We start from the raw sequence: 19,127 nt of genomic DNA on the forward strand, positions 1-19,127 counted from the left end.
TTACCGTACTAAAAGTTGGTTTCTATTGATTATTAAGTAGTTTTCTACTCTCGTGTGGTAATATTTTTATCATTTTTGTACCCGTGTGGTCGCGATTGGTCCCGAGTGGTCGCGAGTGGTTCCGTGTGGTCGCGAGTGGTCCCGTGTGGTATTTAGTAGGACCCGTTTTTCATTCAAAATGTGCCTCTTGGATTTAATAAGTTCTCATAAGAACCCCTCGATTTTCATCTATTTCCATAAGCGTCCCCTCAATTTTCACTCTGTTTTTATAAGCGCCCCGTTCGAATAAGCACCCCGTTTGAATAAGCGCCCCTCAAAAAGTGCAAAAAAAGCGCTCGGGCGCTTATTCGCTCGAGTACGGTATGCATTACACTCTCTCATTAAATTTTAATAGTTCATCTTCTATCCTGAAAACGAACAAATAAAGTTTAGGATATGGAATTAGAATGGCTTGTATCACTTTGTTTTGGAGTTTATTTCATATTTTCTCAAAAAATCCATCAACTTATTAAATACCTCATTGAAAGGATCAGTTATTAACTTCCAGTGAAACTCATATCAAAATAAATACTTATTACCACAAAAATTCAGCCAATATAAAGGTCTATGCAAAAGAATATAGGTATTATTAATGTCTGTTAATATAAGGTGGTTTGGCAGAGAATTTTCTTTCAGGAACTGAGCTTTGCGGTCAGGATTTTGACCCACATGCTGAAAATTCTCGGCCAGCCATGCTTAAGCCCCTATCGCACTGGACTTAATTTGGTCAAATTAACCGAGTCACTGGCTAAATTGACCAAAAAAAATCCAATCCGAACGTCGGTTACAATTCCCTCAGGGTTAAATTAACCAAGCCGAATGGTTAATTTTACCGACCTCAGTCTGCCCAGTAAAACTTACCACGGTCTCGGTTAAACTAACCACGCTGGTCAAGAAGTCCAATCCGAACGTGCAACATGGTTAAATCTTTTTCCATGTTGACACCGCTCGAACAAAACCGGAAGTTGAAGTCACAAACTAGCGCCCTCAATAATATTTATTATACACAAGGTTAAATCTTGGTAAAACTATGGTAAAACTAACAGCGTGAATAATCCAAGTGCGAACAATGGTGAAATGTACCCATGACTTTGGTTAAAGTTACCCTGGTTAAATTTACCATTTTTTAAATCCAGTGCGAACAAGGCTTTACTGTAGGTATCATAGCTTGCATTGGCAACAGGCTGTCAAGTAGTACATACTATATTTCAGGCCTAGTGCGAGTATTTCAAGGCTTATTTGTAAACCACACCAAATAAACATTGTAAATATTGTGGTTGCTTATCATTAGAATTGATAACATCAGGTCAGGTACTTATAACACAAAAACAAAATAAATAGCTTAATATATTATAAATGCAAAATAAACTCACCCAAATCTAATTCTTCATCATTGAATTCAGGTTTGGTTTCATCTTCACAGCATTCTTCATATCCATCATCAAATATTCTCTACAATAAAAATCAAGTACAAAAATGTATAATGGTCACCATTTTGAGTATGAAACACACTTATTATGCCAATAGAAGTGTTAACCCTAATAATTTAATTAAATTCAATTTTATTTAAAAATTCCAAATACTGTGGCCTGGAGGGCAAATTGCATGTAAATTACAAGTTAAAATAGAAACATTTTAAAAAGTAGCAATATAAAATGACCATAAAAATAGAACAATAAATTAAAAATATAAAGTACCATAAATGCTCAAATAAGCGCCGCAGCAGTTACAATATTTTTAGAGGCTTCAGCCTATTTGAGAGCTGCTCTTATTCAAGAGCAGCACTTATAAATATATTGGTGTGGCACTTTCCATGCCTGTTCCTATGTTACCTATCTCACATATTTCCGTAGTTCGGTAGGCCTATCATAGGTCCTACGTCATCATAAATAAATGTTTATAAAGAATACTTGTGTCTTCATTATGTTATTCATTCTAACACTGTATACCTTGTATTTAAAACCCTGTTTCTCAAAGTGTTTCATTACACACAGATGCTTATTCGAGAACAGTGCTTAGTAGCAAAATCAGGTTTGGTGCAGCACATATACGAGAGCGGTGGTTATTCAAGCATTTACGGTATATAGAAATATCAGAAATTTACAAGTACAGGCTCTTTGGTTTTTAATCAGCAACAAATACATTTACTTCTGATAACAATGACAAGTGTGTAGAGGCTTATCAGATATCATCATGCCTATTTATGTATACAACCAATCCACCAAGTACTGGTGTAAAATTAGAATAATTAGCATTCATTAATAACACAGTGGTCATACATATGGATTATCTTCTACCTACTGGGCTTAAAGTAGGTAGAGGATTAAAGTCTCTGGCTTAAAGGCTCCAGAGGAAAAATAATTTTTGATATGGTGTAGAACTGACACAAAAAGCTTGTAAGCGGTTAATGATATACAGATTTTATTTTTATCTTTAATAGACTGATTAAAATTTTTTTTTTTTTTTTTTTTTTTATTTCCTTCACATCCAACAGCAAGTACACTCGCCACTTACAGGATGAGAATGATGCTTTATAAACTAAGTCCCTTTATGAGGCTTAGGGCGTGAAGTTGTTTTGGTCGTGAGAAAAAGTCCTGCTGTGACAGGAATTGAACCCAGGACCCTGGGATCAGAAGGCAAGCATCTTAACCACTGAGCTATTCAACTCCACTCCAATATAACTATATAAACATTATAATCGGCGGTCTTTTGGCAAGAAATTAGTAAACAGTATTAGTCAAATATGCACTCACCTGCATCAGTTTATCATGTTCATCAGGATCAAAATCCCCTTCCAAATCCTCGTTTTCAAAATCAACAGGTAATTTTCCTGTCACTTGCTTCAGCTTCTCAAGTCTATCTATAATCTCCTTCTTCTTTAAGTTCTTCAGTTGTTTCAAGTCTTCTTTCATTTTTTGTTTTTTCTGTTAATGTTGAAAAAAATATAAATCTATTTTTAAACTACACCTATTCAATTCAATACAATCTTTATTGTCAAATGCAGTAAAATATACAAAGTGAAATTCCGGTTGTTTGTTTAAGGATTAAAAATAAAAATATACTTATTGAAACAATCACTTACACTAACATCACATCATACAAATACAATGTTAAAATAAGTAGCCTAAATGATATAACGATCAATAGAGGGATTCGGCGATGTTTGTTTACAGCCAGTCACGTGACCTACGGTGGGCGTACCATGGAAAACATTACAGTACAATCAGTGGGAATGTATAGGAAAAGGTAATGTTATGGTTTCAAAAACAACCACCCATTGTTAACGTGAGAAATAAATGGGAAGAAAAGGCACGATTTTTCAAAATAGTGTTTATTTACTTATTCTAGCGTTCTCGTATTGTATGCTTTGAAATTTATGTGGTCCTTCGTAAACCTTAGCTAGCCTAAAAATAGTAGCGTAGTCCGCGGGTCAAAGACTCTCGTGCCTACCTAAACAGGCCGTAGATATTCAGGGGCTAACATCTGTCAAAGAATCTCAAATTTCCTTGGATGACAAGTCACACAAAATTTGTGTGGTGAATTTAGAGACTTCAAAAATCGACTTAAAATAACTTGCATTACGTTCAAAAGAACAAATACAGAAATTATGATGATCTTTACAGCAATAACATGACACAGCCACCATAGCAATCTCCGCTTACCAGACCATCGTTTACATCCAACACCCAAGTTAGGTCATGTGACGCCCATCGCCAAATCCCTCTATTGGTCCATTTATCGATCAACGAAAGTATTGCAGCATATGTTTGTATATAGGTTTGTCTTTTCTTAAAACTCTAAACAAGACAGCACTTAATATCGGTAGTGGCATTCCTTGGCCTATGTTCCATGACTTTACTGAGAACCATTGTAACACAAACCTCTTCTTTTCTTGTCTTGATTTCCTGTCTCTTATCTGCTCTCTTTTTATCTTTTCTTCTCACTGATTCCCCTACTGTTCTTGGGTAACGTTTGATCTGTATTTTAAAGCAGAATCAACAGTTAACCAGAACAAAAAATATCTCCATACTTACATGGGATAACAACAGTCTTAACCAATTCAATTCAATTCATTTTTATTCTAATCAATATAAATATATAGTACAGTATAAAAATAGCGAAACCAACTAACTGCATTTACTATGTAATTTTTTAATTCAGAGAAAAACAAAGCCAGTTTTTATTTCAAATGAAAATATTAAATCTTGCATTTAACTCAATTTAGCAAATAAAATATGCAGCAATGAATATTTGAATAGTAATTTAAGATATTAGAGGTATAATGAACAGAAAATAACTATTATAAATTATTTCATATTAGATAATAAATATAAAAAAGGAAAAACAGCAACTTACAAAGTCAGAATCTGGTTCCTCAAATCTAAAATTGTACTTTCGCTCAAAATCATCTTGCTCCTCAAGTAATCTCTCCTCCTCTGAGAACTCCACTTCATCCTCAGCAATCTCATGGAAGCTGGGCAAACTAAGATTTTACCAAACAAATCACACAGAATTAAATAAATTAACACACTAAATTGAAGAAAAGAACAAGAAGGGATAAAGCAGAAAAGCTGAGTTTGATAACATTTATGTGTGCTCAATCATAAACATTCTTACATTTTACATCTTTACTGATATGATCTAGAGGAATACCAAAGTAATCAAAGCAACCAGTATGGACAACCCCCCACCACCAACCAAAATAATATTACATTTATATACCGCATAATGCCTAGGACTTCTAGGACTTTTTGAGGTGTATGTACCACACCATTGCTTTAGCAAATACTCTTTACCAAATATTCAACTACAAATCAATTCAACAATGATGTACTGCATAATGTTGTATCATCAAGAAAAGCAAATGTATAGTTTTTAATACATATATATAACTGTATTTTATTTCTTGCTATCTTTTTGTTATTATTAGGCATTCAGTGGTTAAAACTTACTTGTCTTCAGTGTCTTTATCTACGTAGCCTTTATTGAGAATGTAATCTCGTAGGAATTGTTCACCTTCATCTAAATTTGGATCGTTCCAGTACTGCTTCAGTGCACTCTAACAAAAAGAAAACAAAAACGTCATTTTGGAATATTGTTGTAACTATATTCAAACTATTACTAATAATTTTGTTTATCTAAAGTCTGATCTGACAGTTACTATTCAGTTTAGTTTTTCTACAAATCAAGTGAAGACCTGTAATAAAAATTCCCGTGAGTGTGCTAAACATAGCTCTAAACTAGTCCCTGTTTGTGGGACTTCAGTAACAATATTCTAATGGAGGGTTATTTGAAAAAAAGGAATAAACATTGGCTGTATTCGACAGGTTCATTTTGTTGACTACGAATTTTCGTTGAGTATTATTTTCATTCGACTGGTTTGTAAATAGACTTTGTTGACAACAAAAATTAACATAAACCAGAGTGCGTTAATCAGCGTTAAGTTATTCACGTGACCAAAACAAACATGGCTGATTGGTGAGTTTAGAAACAACATTTGTGTTATTATAATTTAGATTAAATTAAAATAAAAATTACAATATTTACCCACATGAAGTCAAAAAATAATTGTACCCCAACAGAATTCAAAAACTGGATGAAAATTTTTTTTTTACGAAAAAAACCCATATTTGCACAAGCTGAAGCAATCTTGATTACACAGCGTGTATCGTGTTAACTATGCAACCATTTTGGTTTGTCAAGTATTTATTTTAAGTTTTCTATTCGAATGGTCGTCTTCGTTAAGTAGGATTTTACTGCTGCACAGGTGGGTGTGGGTTTAACGAAAAATAACCAGTCGAATACGGCCATTATTTCATATCAACTTGAGTCATACCATTTCTTGGATAGGGTCCACTGTTCTATCCGTCTGACCTTTTAACCAACTAATATAATCAGCTTCTTCCTCTGCCTGTTGTGAAAATAATAATGTTGATGTGAAATCAAAATTTTCGTGACTTTTTTGACATTTTCAGGAGAACAATACCTGAACATATTCATTCAAAATTATCAAAAGTTCAGCTGGAATCATTTTTAAATAATCAAATAATTTAGGATGTTGCATTACATTTTCATTAAATTCAATAATACAAGTTTTGTTTTTTTATTTCATATATTAAGTAATACTTTGTTTTTTTATAATATAGACTACACATATAAGGCACAAAGGAAATCAGATTTTTATAAACAAATATGAAAAAATAAAGGATAAATTATGATTTACCTGGTCTTTGATTGATTTGTGTTTCTTTTTAAGTATGATTCCATCCTCCTCATTGTCAGTGTCTTCAAGTGCTGTTTTAAAGCTGTAAAAACAATTCAATATAAAGCTTAAAAGAAAAAAGAGGCACGGACAAGAGGCTGATTCGATCGTTAACTCACACCGCGAAGACTCACATGTTCAACAGCTGTGGCTAAAAATCAACAACACCGCAGGCCGTCCCTAAAAAACCCGCCCAGTGGGCATGTTTCACAGAGACTATTGGTGCTAAAAATAACTTGTTACATCATGCATTACAAGTGGGAGGTCTTCAAATGCGATGGGTGGTTGGTTGGATTGGTTGTTGCTGGGCAAAAAATAACCTACGTCAAGAAAGTTTAGGAAATGGCTGGCCTAGCTCGAGGTAAGCCCAAGATGTGGACTCTCTAGTTAGCCACTTAGGCCTACAAATTAGGATGTTCCCTTCCCTTTGATGTTCAAGTTAACTCTTATTTCTTCACCGGTAGTTAGTTTTAGATAGGCCATGTTGTTCTAATGCTTCTGCCACCTCGCAAAACAATCATCATTTTCGTTCTGTTCATGCACATGGGATTCCCCAGGTATAATCCAGTGGGTCACGCTTAGTTATTATGAACATCGAGGCAATCAATAACATTGACATAATTTTGTATAAGCTATACACTATGGTTTTTCTTTATATAGGTTTGGCTGGTTTTATTTTGAATTGAAAATAAAATTGAAAGATCAAGTAGTAGGCTAGGTACATACAAACTTTACTTTCACCTTGCTTGGGTACCACAGACACTTCGCTTGTTTAAATTTTTAAAAATATTGATCCGACTGAGGGTGTAGTTTATTTTATATGGAAGGCCATGTTTATTATTTTTTCAAGACACAAGTATTTATGGTTATTTTTGGAGATTTGTATGATTAAAAATATATTGTCATATTTACGTATTTATACAGTATCAAAAGTCATTGTGATACTGGTAATTATTAGCGAACGTATCGTTTAGCTAATAGGTTTTGTAGAGACGCAAATGGAGTATCGTTATTTTAGCCTTGTGACGTCACTTCTCGAGGTAATCAATCAACGGTGATTAGCGGCTAAAATATGGTTATAAAACTTGCATTTTTTTCCTTAAATCCCATTTTTTGAACAACACAACATCAAGATATGATCTTTCCAATATATGAAGGACGGTTTGAGTTTCATTGAGGTAGGAGCTTATACAATGGTTAAGGTGATTTTTGACTGGACTGTAAGGAATTGTAATTTTGAATGCAAGAATTTACCTGTCTTTAAGTATCTGCTGTTCCTCAACATAAGTAGGTGACCAGGGCCTTCTATTATCCTCTTCATTCTCCTCATCTTCATCACTCAATTCACCAGTCTTCTCTATTATCAGCTTGCGTTCTAAATCTTTTAAATACATAGGCTTTTCTTTTTTGACTTTTTTCTTCTGTGGTTGTGCTGCATCGTCTAAAAAATTATAATAATATTACAGGTATTAAATTAAATACCTAACAAGAATGGCAATAAAAATGATTATAAATAATGAAAAAAATACCTAACAAAATGCTTAAGAAATGCTGATTGTGGTACAACAGTAAAAGAAAAATTCAAATAAAGATATTTGCACAATTCCATTTTTTGCTGAATTACAGATGTATAAACATACAGTACACAGTAACACCAATGAACGAGCACAAAGTCAAATAAATACCTTCATAATGGTAGAAGGTTGCATCTTTCTTGTAAATCTTTGGATCGTGGCTCTTGACGAAAGAGAGTGTCTTCAGAAAATCCTTTTCCAATTGAGGCGTTAAGGCCTATTAGTAGAAATAAACAATTAATTAATTACTTAATAAATAATAATTGAATTTAAAATTCAATTGAAGATGCAATATTAGAAACCAAGTACCAAACTTGACAATAGTCTCTTCCCTGGAGTCAAGGAATTAATTACATTTTTGTATTTTAATTCATGGCATCAAATAATATATTAATATTTACATATTTACAATTCATCCAAATTGTTATTGTGTTTGCTTTTTTAATTTTCACTGTCAGTGTCAGTTGTAACTTGTTTAGTTATCAAACTAACGGCTTTATTATTACTATTTTTCTACTCTTGCTATAAAAATAAATACTGACATTGACATTGTAACGAAATTAGCCATTCTGTTGTAACAGTTCTTTTTAGGCAAGAGGTTTAATTAATGGGACAGCCCTGAAATACCTAGTGATTGGTCCCTTAGTCTGATTGGCTGATGGTATCCCTGTATAAATGCTAGTCTGGGAATAAATCCTTCCTTTCTACCTTGGCTGCCAGCGCTACTGCTGCTGTCAAGTGGGTTGGGCCTTCTCTCCCTCTCCTCATGGTCCTTCTATGAGAAGAGGTGAGAGATGGATCGTATGTACTTGCATGGGAGACTAGTTAAGATAAGAGTTACTGCACTTGTGTTGTACTGGTTACTTCATACTGTGTGTGTAATCATTACTAAAAGAGTCTGGCTCTCTGGATAGAGAATATAACATAGTTTGTAATTCTGCTCTTGTTCTTACATCTCTTAATAACTGAAAAACACTGTTGCCTTACCCACTGGCGATATATATTGCAAAATCAATTTAAATGTTAGCAAATGTCTACAGTATGTTTCAATCATGACTACCTGATGATCATCATTCAATTTATCAATTACAGTACTGTAATCAATCAGTCAATCACTTACTACATCAACCAAGGAACTGATAAGAGAATACTTTTACAACTTATTCATCACCTTTGAAAATCAAAGTGATAATTTTTTGCTTTATACCATGAGACGTTATCAATAAGATTGCTATGACAACAGTAGCCACACTCACCTCAGCATCTTCATCTTCAGACTCTGATGAGCTTGAAGTAAGATCTGCACCGTCATCTCCATACCGGTCTTTCACTATTTTAGGTTGTAAAAATATGAAATCAAATTAATAATATAGTAATACACCGAATCGGTGCCTCCAGCTATTACTGGTCATGTGACATATAGTGGGTACTAAATGTAAACATCCACATCATAATAATTACTTTTGGAGAAAAATAGAGTTAAAGTTTGCATGTTCGTAACTTTACAATAAATTGTTGTACCCTTTTGAAATTTTGCAGGTTTGTATAAAGTGATATTGTGATTATATGTAAAATTTTAATTACAACCGTTTGTTTATTGCAAAGTTATTAGCGAAACATGGCACTGGCAGGCTCGGTATTGTTGCATGTACGACATATTGTTGGGATTTATCACTTTTGGGGCAATCATATGTGGCAAGACAAGCCAAACCAGTCACTCGTCGCAAAAATCGATTTTGAGTTATTAATACAGTGTTAGAGAGTAAAATAATAGCTATAAAATGGTAAAAAAATCATTCAAATCGGACATTTCCTTATGAAGTTACTAGCGTTTAAGCACACAGCTGTTTAAAGAACAATATATGAGAAATTAACCGTCAAAGGTTATGATTTCGGGCATTTCTCATGCAGAAACTATCTTTAAATCCTTATAAAATATTGTTTTAACATTGAAAATGGGGAAAATAACAGCATAGAATGATGTGTAGATATATAAAGGTTAGTTTAATGCAATAAAATAGATTTTTAAAAATTTGACATTCCAGCATGTTTTGGCCAATTTCTCTGAAACACGATTTGCGACGAGTGACTGGTTTGGCTTGTCTTTGCCACATATGCATTACCTAGCTTGTTCATACGTCGCTGTTAAGATTATTGATTTAAAAACACCAATAACCATTTGATTTTGCCTTGTCAAACTCCATCAGCACACAAGCAGCAAAACAAATTGGACAAAAGTGCTGAAGTTACCAATACCAGCGATGTCCAATTAGCAATTCTGAGATTTTGAGACAGCCTATGCACTTCAGTAGTAGGCTTGTTAGTAGTACTCCACCCAACTCTAACCTCAACATTAAGATAGCAAGACTGGAGTTGAGGTTGGTGCTAGTGCACTTTTGCACACTACATCCAAAATCAAAAGCTACTATAATTTATTATAAAATATTCGTAAACATGCATAAATGGCTTGATATTGTCGATTTACCGTAACATTACACTATTTTAAGCCTCTATTATAAGTAAAATCTCGTTCATTCTCACACCCGACGTCCGACTAATTCGCTGCCATCTTGAATAAATGTTGGTTACCAGAGACATGTCAGAATTTCAAAATCTTCTGGAAAAAGAGTCTATCAAAATGAATTCTTAAAACTGGTAGTTTAGAGAGTCTCAGTTTAAACACCGTGCACTACTATACCCAGTTTGGTTCAAATTGCGCACAACTGATAAGAAATAGGATGAAATTCATAAATACGAGGCAGTTTAACACTGTGCGCTACTATACCCTTTTTGGTTCTAATTGCGCACACAATGATAAGAAATAGGAAGAACTTCATAAATAGGCAGTTTAACACTGTGCGCTATTATACCCAGTTTGGTTCTAATTGCGCAGAGTGATAAGAAATAGGAAGAACTTCATAAATACGAGGCAGTTATAATCACTGGGCACGGCTATACACAGTTTGGTTTTAATTTCGCACAGTGATCCTAGAATGAACTTCTTAAATACGAGACAGTTTCACACTGTGGCTACTACTGTATATCCAGAGCGGAGCCTAAAATGTCTAGCTATGTACTCTTTGGCTTTAAAGCGATTGCTAGACCTAAGCCTGTATGTATATATTGTCCCATATACCGTACGGTAATTAATACGATTCAGGGGCGGATCTGGGTTGAAATTTTCGGGGGATGGGGGTCAAAATATTTTCAAAAAACACCAAAAAGGAGGGGGGTCGGGGTCCCCCAGGAAAATTTAAATTCCTAGATAGGAATGTGTCTTTTGAAATGTCTTTTAATGACTTTTAAGTTAAAATTCAAGGTTTTATGCCCTCTTAAAAACAGTCAGGTAAACTTTCTCATTCTTATTACAGTCAATATGCCTAGCCTATGTGTGTACATAAAGAAAATTGAGTAGTTGCATATCGTATTCTTTTTCCATGAATCTATGATCTCCAAAGAGAACCCGGGGGGAAAATTTTGATTCCTAGCTGGTGGGAAATGAGCTTCCCCGACTGAAGTGTCTTTTAATTACTTTTAAGTTCTTCTAAATTCAAGGTTTGCTTCTCTCTTGACTTGAAAATGGTTCAATATTTTTTTCATTCTTATTACAGTAAATAGGCCTATTATGTATTTATGTATGCACCGGTAGTTATTTCGACTTCTAATCCCACTGTAAGTGCACAGGTCATGAAAAATGTATAGAATTTTTATTATTTTTTCTTTTGCCCAAGAAGAGGGTCAGGACCCCCTTCCCACTAGATTTATTCAAGATGGCCAGCAAATTAGTCGGACGTCGGGTGTGAGAATGAACAAGATTTTACTTATAACAAGAGGCTTAAAATAGTGTAATATTACGGTAAATCGACAATATCAAGCCATTTATGCATGTCTATGAATATTTCAGGCCTAGGACTAGGCTAGCTAGGGGCCAGGCCTAGCTAGGCCTAGTAGCTTTTGATTTTGGATGTAGTGTGCAAAAGTGCACTAGCGCCGTTGAGGTTAAGGTTAGGGGTAGGATGGAGTACTAAAGTTCATTAGCACATTAATCCCTTACCTAGGCCTAGGCTTAGGGCCTGGCTTTCATAGGTCTATGCCTATGTAGTGTAGCCTAGCTAGGCCTAGGCCTAGAAATACCTGCCTGGCGAGCTAGCGGCCTCTCAGTCAGTGTAGAAAGAAGGGCCTGGCCTAGGCTAGCCGTGTCATCGAAGTTTTAGCAACAAATTAACAAGTATATAAAACTACTTTACGTTTTTGAAGTTCTTCTTTCCTTCTCCAAGAATCATACTTTTCAGCGAATTCGCTGTTAATTCTAAACTCCAAATCTTCGTCTTCCGACGAGGCCATGACATACTCGCGTGTTGTCTGCTAATAACGATGGATATTCACACGCCAACGTGCATATTGTAAGAACTTCCTTGTATTAAAGTATATTACGATTTAATAAACTCATCGTGAAAATAGCACATGTTGTGCTATTAGTTTCCAGACCAAAGCCAACATTTTATCTCAAAACAAATTAAAAAAACAGTACAGTAACATTATTTTGAACTCATTTCAATTATTCAGTAAAACTGTTCAAAAATAGTAACATTGTATTTCGATCTCTGTTTTTTAATCATTAGCAATCATAACTGCTAAAAAAAAATTAATATAAAAACCAAAAAACAACTCAACTTATTTAATTTCATCGTAATGGACTACTCAACCTTTGGCATGGGTATATTTTATTGATTAAAAAAGTACAAATATCACAAGTTACAGTAATGAAAAAAAAAAGATTTAATGAATTATTTCAGAAATTCCACCCAGTTGAGGAGTCCACGATGGTAATATTAGTAACCTTACTATCACCATTGGTCCAATTTCTAAGTGGAAATATGGTTGCCTAGGTAAAAAACATAAAATAATAAACCGGAATTATTTATCAGTATATAAATTATTGCCCCAAAAAATATCTAAAGCATAATCTACTGTGGCAAACAGGCTCAAATTTACATGAAATCTTTCATCTTCAAAAGAAACAAGTCTTCTGAACTCAATCTTGCCTCATCTTGAGACTAATTTCAAGAAACGAGACAGCATCGTCATGACAACCTTTTTATCTGTTTATATGTACAGTACACACTGGTGTTATAATTGACATTAACAGAGGGCAACAGCCTTATGTCCAAAGTACTTATGGTTGAATCCGTAAATATAAATAAAACATCTGATTTAGCAATGCTTCAATATTTCCATCCTATTTCCATGTTATTTATGGCCACAGCAAATAATAAAGATAATATATTTGCTACAAAGTGTGCATGAATGATTTCTACATAACTACCAATACAAACCCAGCCAAATCATGTGGCCATTATCATATGCATGTTTATTTCATTCATTGTAAAGTATTCAACAACTCCCTGGCCACAATTAACAACCAACAACCTAAGGCAACCCAGGCACAGAATCAAACTATTTTAAGATACAATGGCTTATTAAGGGTATAAAAATTAGACAGCCATAAGCCGTATTTGACATGGTTCTCAATTGTCTTAACCAACGAATGTTAATCATATGCATATTAACAAGGCATAGATTTCCTCCATATTTTTACAAGTTTCATATATTAAGAGTAAGTTTTCAACTTGCATTACATTTTAACTACAGCATTTACTATGCATTCACAGTCTATTTCATCACTATCACCACCTCCTCAGAGTTCACATTATGAATTGTACTTAGGCATTTCAAAACCCCAAAAATATAGATTAAACCTAATGATATTACCAGGAGTTAGATAGTTTTTAATTTCTAAGACTTATTATGTCTCTGTTATTTATTACCTGTTTCATTCCATCTGTAAAGAAAACACTGGAACAAAATAATGTACCATAGATGTGGGCTGAAAACATCATTACCTCCCTGATTTAACCTTGGTTATGCCTAAGTTTCTACACAAGATATTTTGTAGCAACGGACATGAATCACAATTGACAACAACCTTTAACCTTTGACCCATAACTGTCAGGAACAGGACAACAAAAAAGTACCAAAAACTTCTCATACATGCTGCTGCTATTCTGTCTAATACCAGATTGAGATCAATAGAGGAATCGATATCTCAGTATCTAGGCAACAAACGACACAACATGTGACAATAACAAGAAATGTCGGAAAATAGCTGCTACAAGCGGGTGACAACCGCCATTTGTCTATGCGAATGCACACACTGCCTCTTCCACGATTTTATTAGTTTCGCTCTTCTTCACTGTAAAAAAATGAATGCGGGTTTCCAGAGATTTAATTTAAAGTCTTTATTTTATTTTGTTTATTTTTTTTTTGTTTTGCTTTTCATGCTTTGTGATTGTGGCTGACGAGCACCATATCCACTTGGTTAACGCTGAGGATTGAACCCTCGTCCACCGGATGATCCACCTCCCTTTCCAACTCCACTTGAATTTCCACGTCCACCTCCTCGGCCAGAAGCACCACCTCTTGGGGGCCCACCAAAGCGGGGTTCGTTGCCACGTCCGCGTGGGCGTGAATCCGATCCTCTGGGCTTCTTTTCTTCGACATTAAGCCGGTGAGTTCCACGGAACAAGATTTGCTCCTAAAATTCAACATTCCAAAAATACAGAAATGAGGTACATACAGTTTAATAAGATCATGGCCTATACGTCTTTTTGTTTCTCGTTTTATTCAAAAATTTGGGGTTTTGGAAGTTAATTTTGACATTAGAAAACATACATGAAGTCATATTACAGTAGCTTAATGCCTATCAAATAACTAACAAAAATTCACTAAAATTCATTAAATAGCTGTAGCTTTCAGGGGGTTTGGCCCCTGGACTCGCACCGGTCGCCGCCCCCCCCCCCGGATCCCAGCCAAATGAGGGTTGCTTTCGCTCATCTAGCCCATTTAGGGCCCCTCCCCCGACAGGCAGGTCCTGGTGGCAACACTGTAGGGTGCATAGACACAAAAACTAATATCAACTATGTTATTGTAATATAAAAGGTATATTCAGGTTTAGCCTCTCAACAATATTCCATTATATTATATTCTAATCTATTCTTTATTCTATTCTTTATTCCAAATATACTTGGAAACAATGACATACCTGTTGCTTGGCCATTTTCAATAGGTTCTGCACTGGTTGAGTAGTCTCAAAAACTACAAAGCCAAAGTACGGGATCTTTCCCATGGTATTCTTACTGATCCTGGTCTCCAACACCTGGCCATAAGCTGACAAGGAATAAGAAATGAACAATATTATAATATTATACCCTACTATCAACAGAACTGGAAAAATTGCGCAACCGGCAGTCGGAGTCATCATGAATGTCCTGGAGGACATTTGGTATTGGAGGCATTTTATCAGACAATTTACATGGTCGGAGTCAAAAACATTTTTTTCCAGGCATGACTATCAGCTTGTCACAAGGCCTTCATACTAGCTTTCCTAGTGTTATATCAAGTCAGCTCATATCTGTTTTGATAATACACATCTCAGTTTTGTATATGACATACTGAATGTTATATTAACATGTAGGTGTAGATATGTTATGCCATGCTTGACAAAGAAAACAAAGCCAAGAGATGCTATTAATGAATATTTTAAATTAATATTATTACATATAATTGTATTTTAAATGATGTCTTACAGCTAAAGAACTGCTTAAGTTCCTCCTCTTCAACATCAAGAGGGAGGTTGCCAACAAACAGTTGTTGGTTGTCAGGAAAACGTCGAGGATTTCCACGACTGCCACGGTCTTTAGAGCGCACCTCGCGTTGGGGCAGTGGGTCATTGCGTGAAGACTGGGCCACCTCTTGTTTTGCGCTAACTGGGGCTGGTGGTGTATGCTACAAAGATAAAAACAAAGATTTCAGTTATTTATTGTTTGAATCAGTGCCTTCATTCATTTTTATTGTTAATAAATACTATTCCTTCTCTCTCAGAAAACATTATTTTTAATATGTAATGTATACCTAAATTCAGTTTTATTATATTAGGATGCCTAAAACAACCATTTTCATGTATGCAGTGAAAATAAAGTGCTAATTAAGAATTCCAGATAGATTACATATCATGAATAAGTAATAAGCACAATGAAATAATGATGAATAGGTATGCAATGGCAGATTGACCTAATAGTTTAGAAAATACAATCATTTATTACATTAATTAATCTCAGTAATGATTAAAAATTTAAATACATGTGTGGAGGCAAGGCTGATGCACCATCCCCTGTCAATGAAAACAGAAACATTTCTTACAGCTAGAAGCAACTCCTCACCTAAGCCTCACAAAAAAAAAAAAAAAAAAAAAGATAGTTTACGTTAATCCTACAAGAGCTGACAGATAAAAATAAGGCAAAGAAAAACACCAATCACCAGATGAGGATTACAGTCACAAATATATTATTATTATGAGTTTATTTACCGAAGTGTATTTCCCAGGCACTGTGTTAACGACTGCAATATTATGGACAGGAGGCGCACCACCCCGAGCTCGCTCAGCCCATGAGACAGGTTTCAGTACCTTCTCCTCCCCAGGGTCCTCATCTTCAGGTTCGGGAGTGTGGTTCTCAACGACTGGGTCTGGGATTGGAGGCTGCTCTCCGGAGCTGGATGGCTCGCTGGCCACTTCCTCATCCTCGGTTGGTTTCATCACCTCAGGACTATCAATGCGAGGTATACCATTACTAGAGGAAAACATTTGATATGATTACCGTAACCAAACTAGTTTTAGTAGAAATTGTTAGCATTGATGATTAATGCAAACAAACTGGTTTTAGTGACAATTTGTGTTAATGTTAATTATGATTAATGCAACCAAACTTGTTTTAGTGACAATTTTTGTTAATGTTAATCATGAGTAATGTAACTGATCTAGTTTTAGTGACAATCGTTATTAATGTTAATCATGAGCAATGTAACTGATCAAGATTTAGTGACAATTGTTGTTAATGTTAATCATGATTAATGTAACTGACCTAGCTTTAGTGACAATTGTTGTTAATGTTAATCATGAGTAAATTAGCCAAACTAGTTTTAGTGAAAATTGTTGTTATGATTAATCCATCCATCCATCCATCCACTGAGTTCATCCATTCTCCCCTTCATTTTCACAAGAATAATAATAAACATATGCTAGAGGGAAGGGGACAATAGTGTGTGTACTCCTTTCTGAAAATATTATATATGGAATTGACAATAATCAAGCATAAATGAGTGCATGCACTACACTACTAGCGCTTCCCTAGCATATATTTTGTACTCCTTTTCTAAAAACGATGAAAATAATGAATTAATGCATGTGCACTAATATTCAAATCTATTTTTTAAATTTTTTTTACAAAAGAGGCAATGTATTCCAAAGCTCCAAAATAACTACATTTAATTTGACCATTTGATTAAAAAAAAAAATTGATGGCAAATATGGTATAATTGTAGGAGAAACTATGCAAGGAATTCGCAAATAAAGTAAATCTCAATTTACCTGACTGTAGAAGGTTGTGGTTCGTAGTAAGAAGTAACAGCAGGATCTTGCACTGGCTCTGGGATAGTTGCCTGGGCCACAGCTACATCTTCAACATCATTTTCAGAGACTGAACATGAAAGTATATAATCATTTCATTTAGTTTTTCTTCTAAAAACACTACAACCATTTCAAATGATAAGCAATGCAACAAAAAAAAAGGTTCTAATAAACCCAGTTGGCCTTAGTAACAGTTTTAGTAAAAGTATTAAAGTTTTGATTAAACTAATATTAGAAAATGTTGGGAGTAAAAAATGGTAAGAATTAGTAAACTTACTTGCTGGCACTTCTTCAACATTCTCCGTCTCAGAGTCTTCAGAGTCGTTGAAGACCTCATCCTGGTAACGGAATATATCGTTTCTAACGTAGTAGTTCTTTGCCGTCTGCGGAGCAAGGACAAACGTCTGCATGAAGCGACGCATCGGCTTGGCATTGTTCGACAATTCACCACTCACCTGTGAAAAATAAATAATTCCCAATGTCAATATTAATATAATTTCTCATAAAATCATTAAATATAAGTTCCATGATAGGTTTAAAATTTGAAATTATATATTTTGTTGTATTAAAATTGTTATATACTTGAGAAAATTTAGAGTATCAATAACTTTTTTACAAATTATGTAAGAATGAAATGTATGAGACTTGTGATTATAAATTGCCAAACTGTAAAGTCAGCCATTGTATTTGAAAGCAAAACAAATTTTTTTAAATTTCCATACCACCACATTTACCAGGACATTGTTTTTTGGAATAGAAGATTAGTCATATAAAGAATGACAACAACAAAGACAATGGTGATGACCATTACGATAAAAATAATGATGATGATGATAATAAACGTACCTGTACGACAACTCCGTCTCCTACAGTAGCATGGCTGTCAACCTGCTTGATCTTGGTATGGCAATCCCTAAAATCCAACTGCTCTATTTTCTCCCGGATGGCCTAAAAATCAAGAACGAAACCATCCACATTATACTGTTATTCATACTTCATTTATTTTTTAGTTTTTGTTTTTCACCAGTTTTATCAACACAATAATTGATTTGTTAAACAACAAAAGCTTACAGGCAATTAAGATGTATAAGTTTGTTCCTTTAAGGTTTTGTAGTCATGGTTTTTTTTTTCCCTTAGCCTGAGAGAAAATCATTTTTGGTTCTAAACAAAACATTTACAACAATCCACATTATATAGTCAATAACATTCAATACTTTTTTTTAATATTGGAAAAATATTAAATAAAACTAAAATGGTATGTGCCAGCCAAGTGATATGTGAAGTGCTTGGTCCTTGACAGCATAGACCAACATATACAGTAGTAAATCTCAATCTTGTAATATTTGCATTATACTAAACTGTGCATATTGGCACTGGACTGGTAGAGTGTTCTTCCTTAATAATGTATCTTGGACCAACAATGACAGGGATGTAGTTATAAGGGGGGGGGGCATACTTCCACCCAGTTAAGCTAATTTCATGACCTTTCACATACAATTATTAACCCACCCCTTTCTATAGCTACCACCCTGCAATGCGAATGATGCGACTAGCTTATAATAATCAATTCTTGGAAAAGATATTTCTTCTAACTAGTGGTATATAGTATATAATTTAAGAGAAATTCAATATTATAAACAACTTGCTATTAATGTCAGAAAAATATGTGCTGCTTGTTAAACATTTCCTTATATGGGTAACATAATACAATTGCCATGAGATATATTAC

General features: G+C 34.5%; 2 protein-coding genes across 2 annotated transcripts in view; both read right to left on the bottom strand.

Moving 5' to 3' along the window:
• The window catches only part of LOC117104390 (protein KRI1 homolog), an 18,067-nt gene extending 5,776 nt beyond the window's left edge, over positions 1–12,291 (bottom strand). Inside the window, exons 1-11 of the mRNA XM_033245218.1 lie at positions 12,123–12,291; positions 9,132–9,205; positions 7,987–8,092; positions 7,556–7,742; positions 6,263–6,344; positions 5,876–5,950; positions 4,992–5,098; positions 4,396–4,522; positions 3,921–4,016; positions 2,793–2,963; positions 1,413–1,491 (exon numbers count right to left, since the gene is read on the bottom strand). Of these exons, the coding sequence (XP_033101109.1) occupies positions 1,413–1,491; positions 2,793–2,963; positions 3,921–4,016; positions 4,396–4,522; positions 4,992–5,098; positions 5,876–5,950; positions 6,263–6,344; positions 7,556–7,742; positions 7,987–8,092; positions 9,132–9,205; positions 12,123–12,219 (1,201 nt within the window). The 5' untranslated portion in view covers positions 12,220–12,291. The remainder of the gene's footprint in view (positions 1–1,412; positions 1,492–2,792; positions 2,964–3,920; positions 4,017–4,395; positions 4,523–4,991; positions 5,099–5,875; positions 5,951–6,262; positions 6,345–7,555; positions 7,743–7,986; positions 8,093–9,131; positions 9,206–12,122) is intronic.
• A 229-nt stretch (positions 12,292–12,520) lies between these two features.
• LOC117104394 (ras GTPase-activating protein-binding protein 2-like) overlaps positions 12,521–19,127 on the bottom strand; it is an 18,816-nt gene continuing 12,209 nt past the window's right edge. Inside the window, exons 4-10 of the mRNA XM_033245232.1 lie at positions 18,245–18,346; positions 17,676–17,853; positions 17,360–17,468; positions 16,301–16,562; positions 15,522–15,720; positions 14,978–15,102; positions 12,521–14,470 (exon numbers count right to left, since the gene is read on the bottom strand). Of these exons, the coding sequence (XP_033101123.1) occupies positions 14,255–14,470; positions 14,978–15,102; positions 15,522–15,720; positions 16,301–16,562; positions 17,360–17,468; positions 17,676–17,853; positions 18,245–18,346 (1,191 nt within the window). The 3' untranslated portion in view covers positions 12,521–14,254. The remainder of the gene's footprint in view (positions 14,471–14,977; positions 15,103–15,521; positions 15,721–16,300; positions 16,563–17,359; positions 17,469–17,675; positions 17,854–18,244; positions 18,347–19,127) is intronic.

Source organism: Anneissia japonica, unplaced genomic scaffold, assembly GCF_011630105.1.
Source record: "Anneissia japonica isolate Jap-2015-1 unplaced genomic scaffold, ASM1163010v1 scaffold287867_len1003013_cov215, whole genome shotgun sequence".
Classification (NCBI taxonomy): Eukaryota; Metazoa; Echinodermata; class Crinoidea; order Comatulida; family Comatulidae; genus Anneissia; species Anneissia japonica.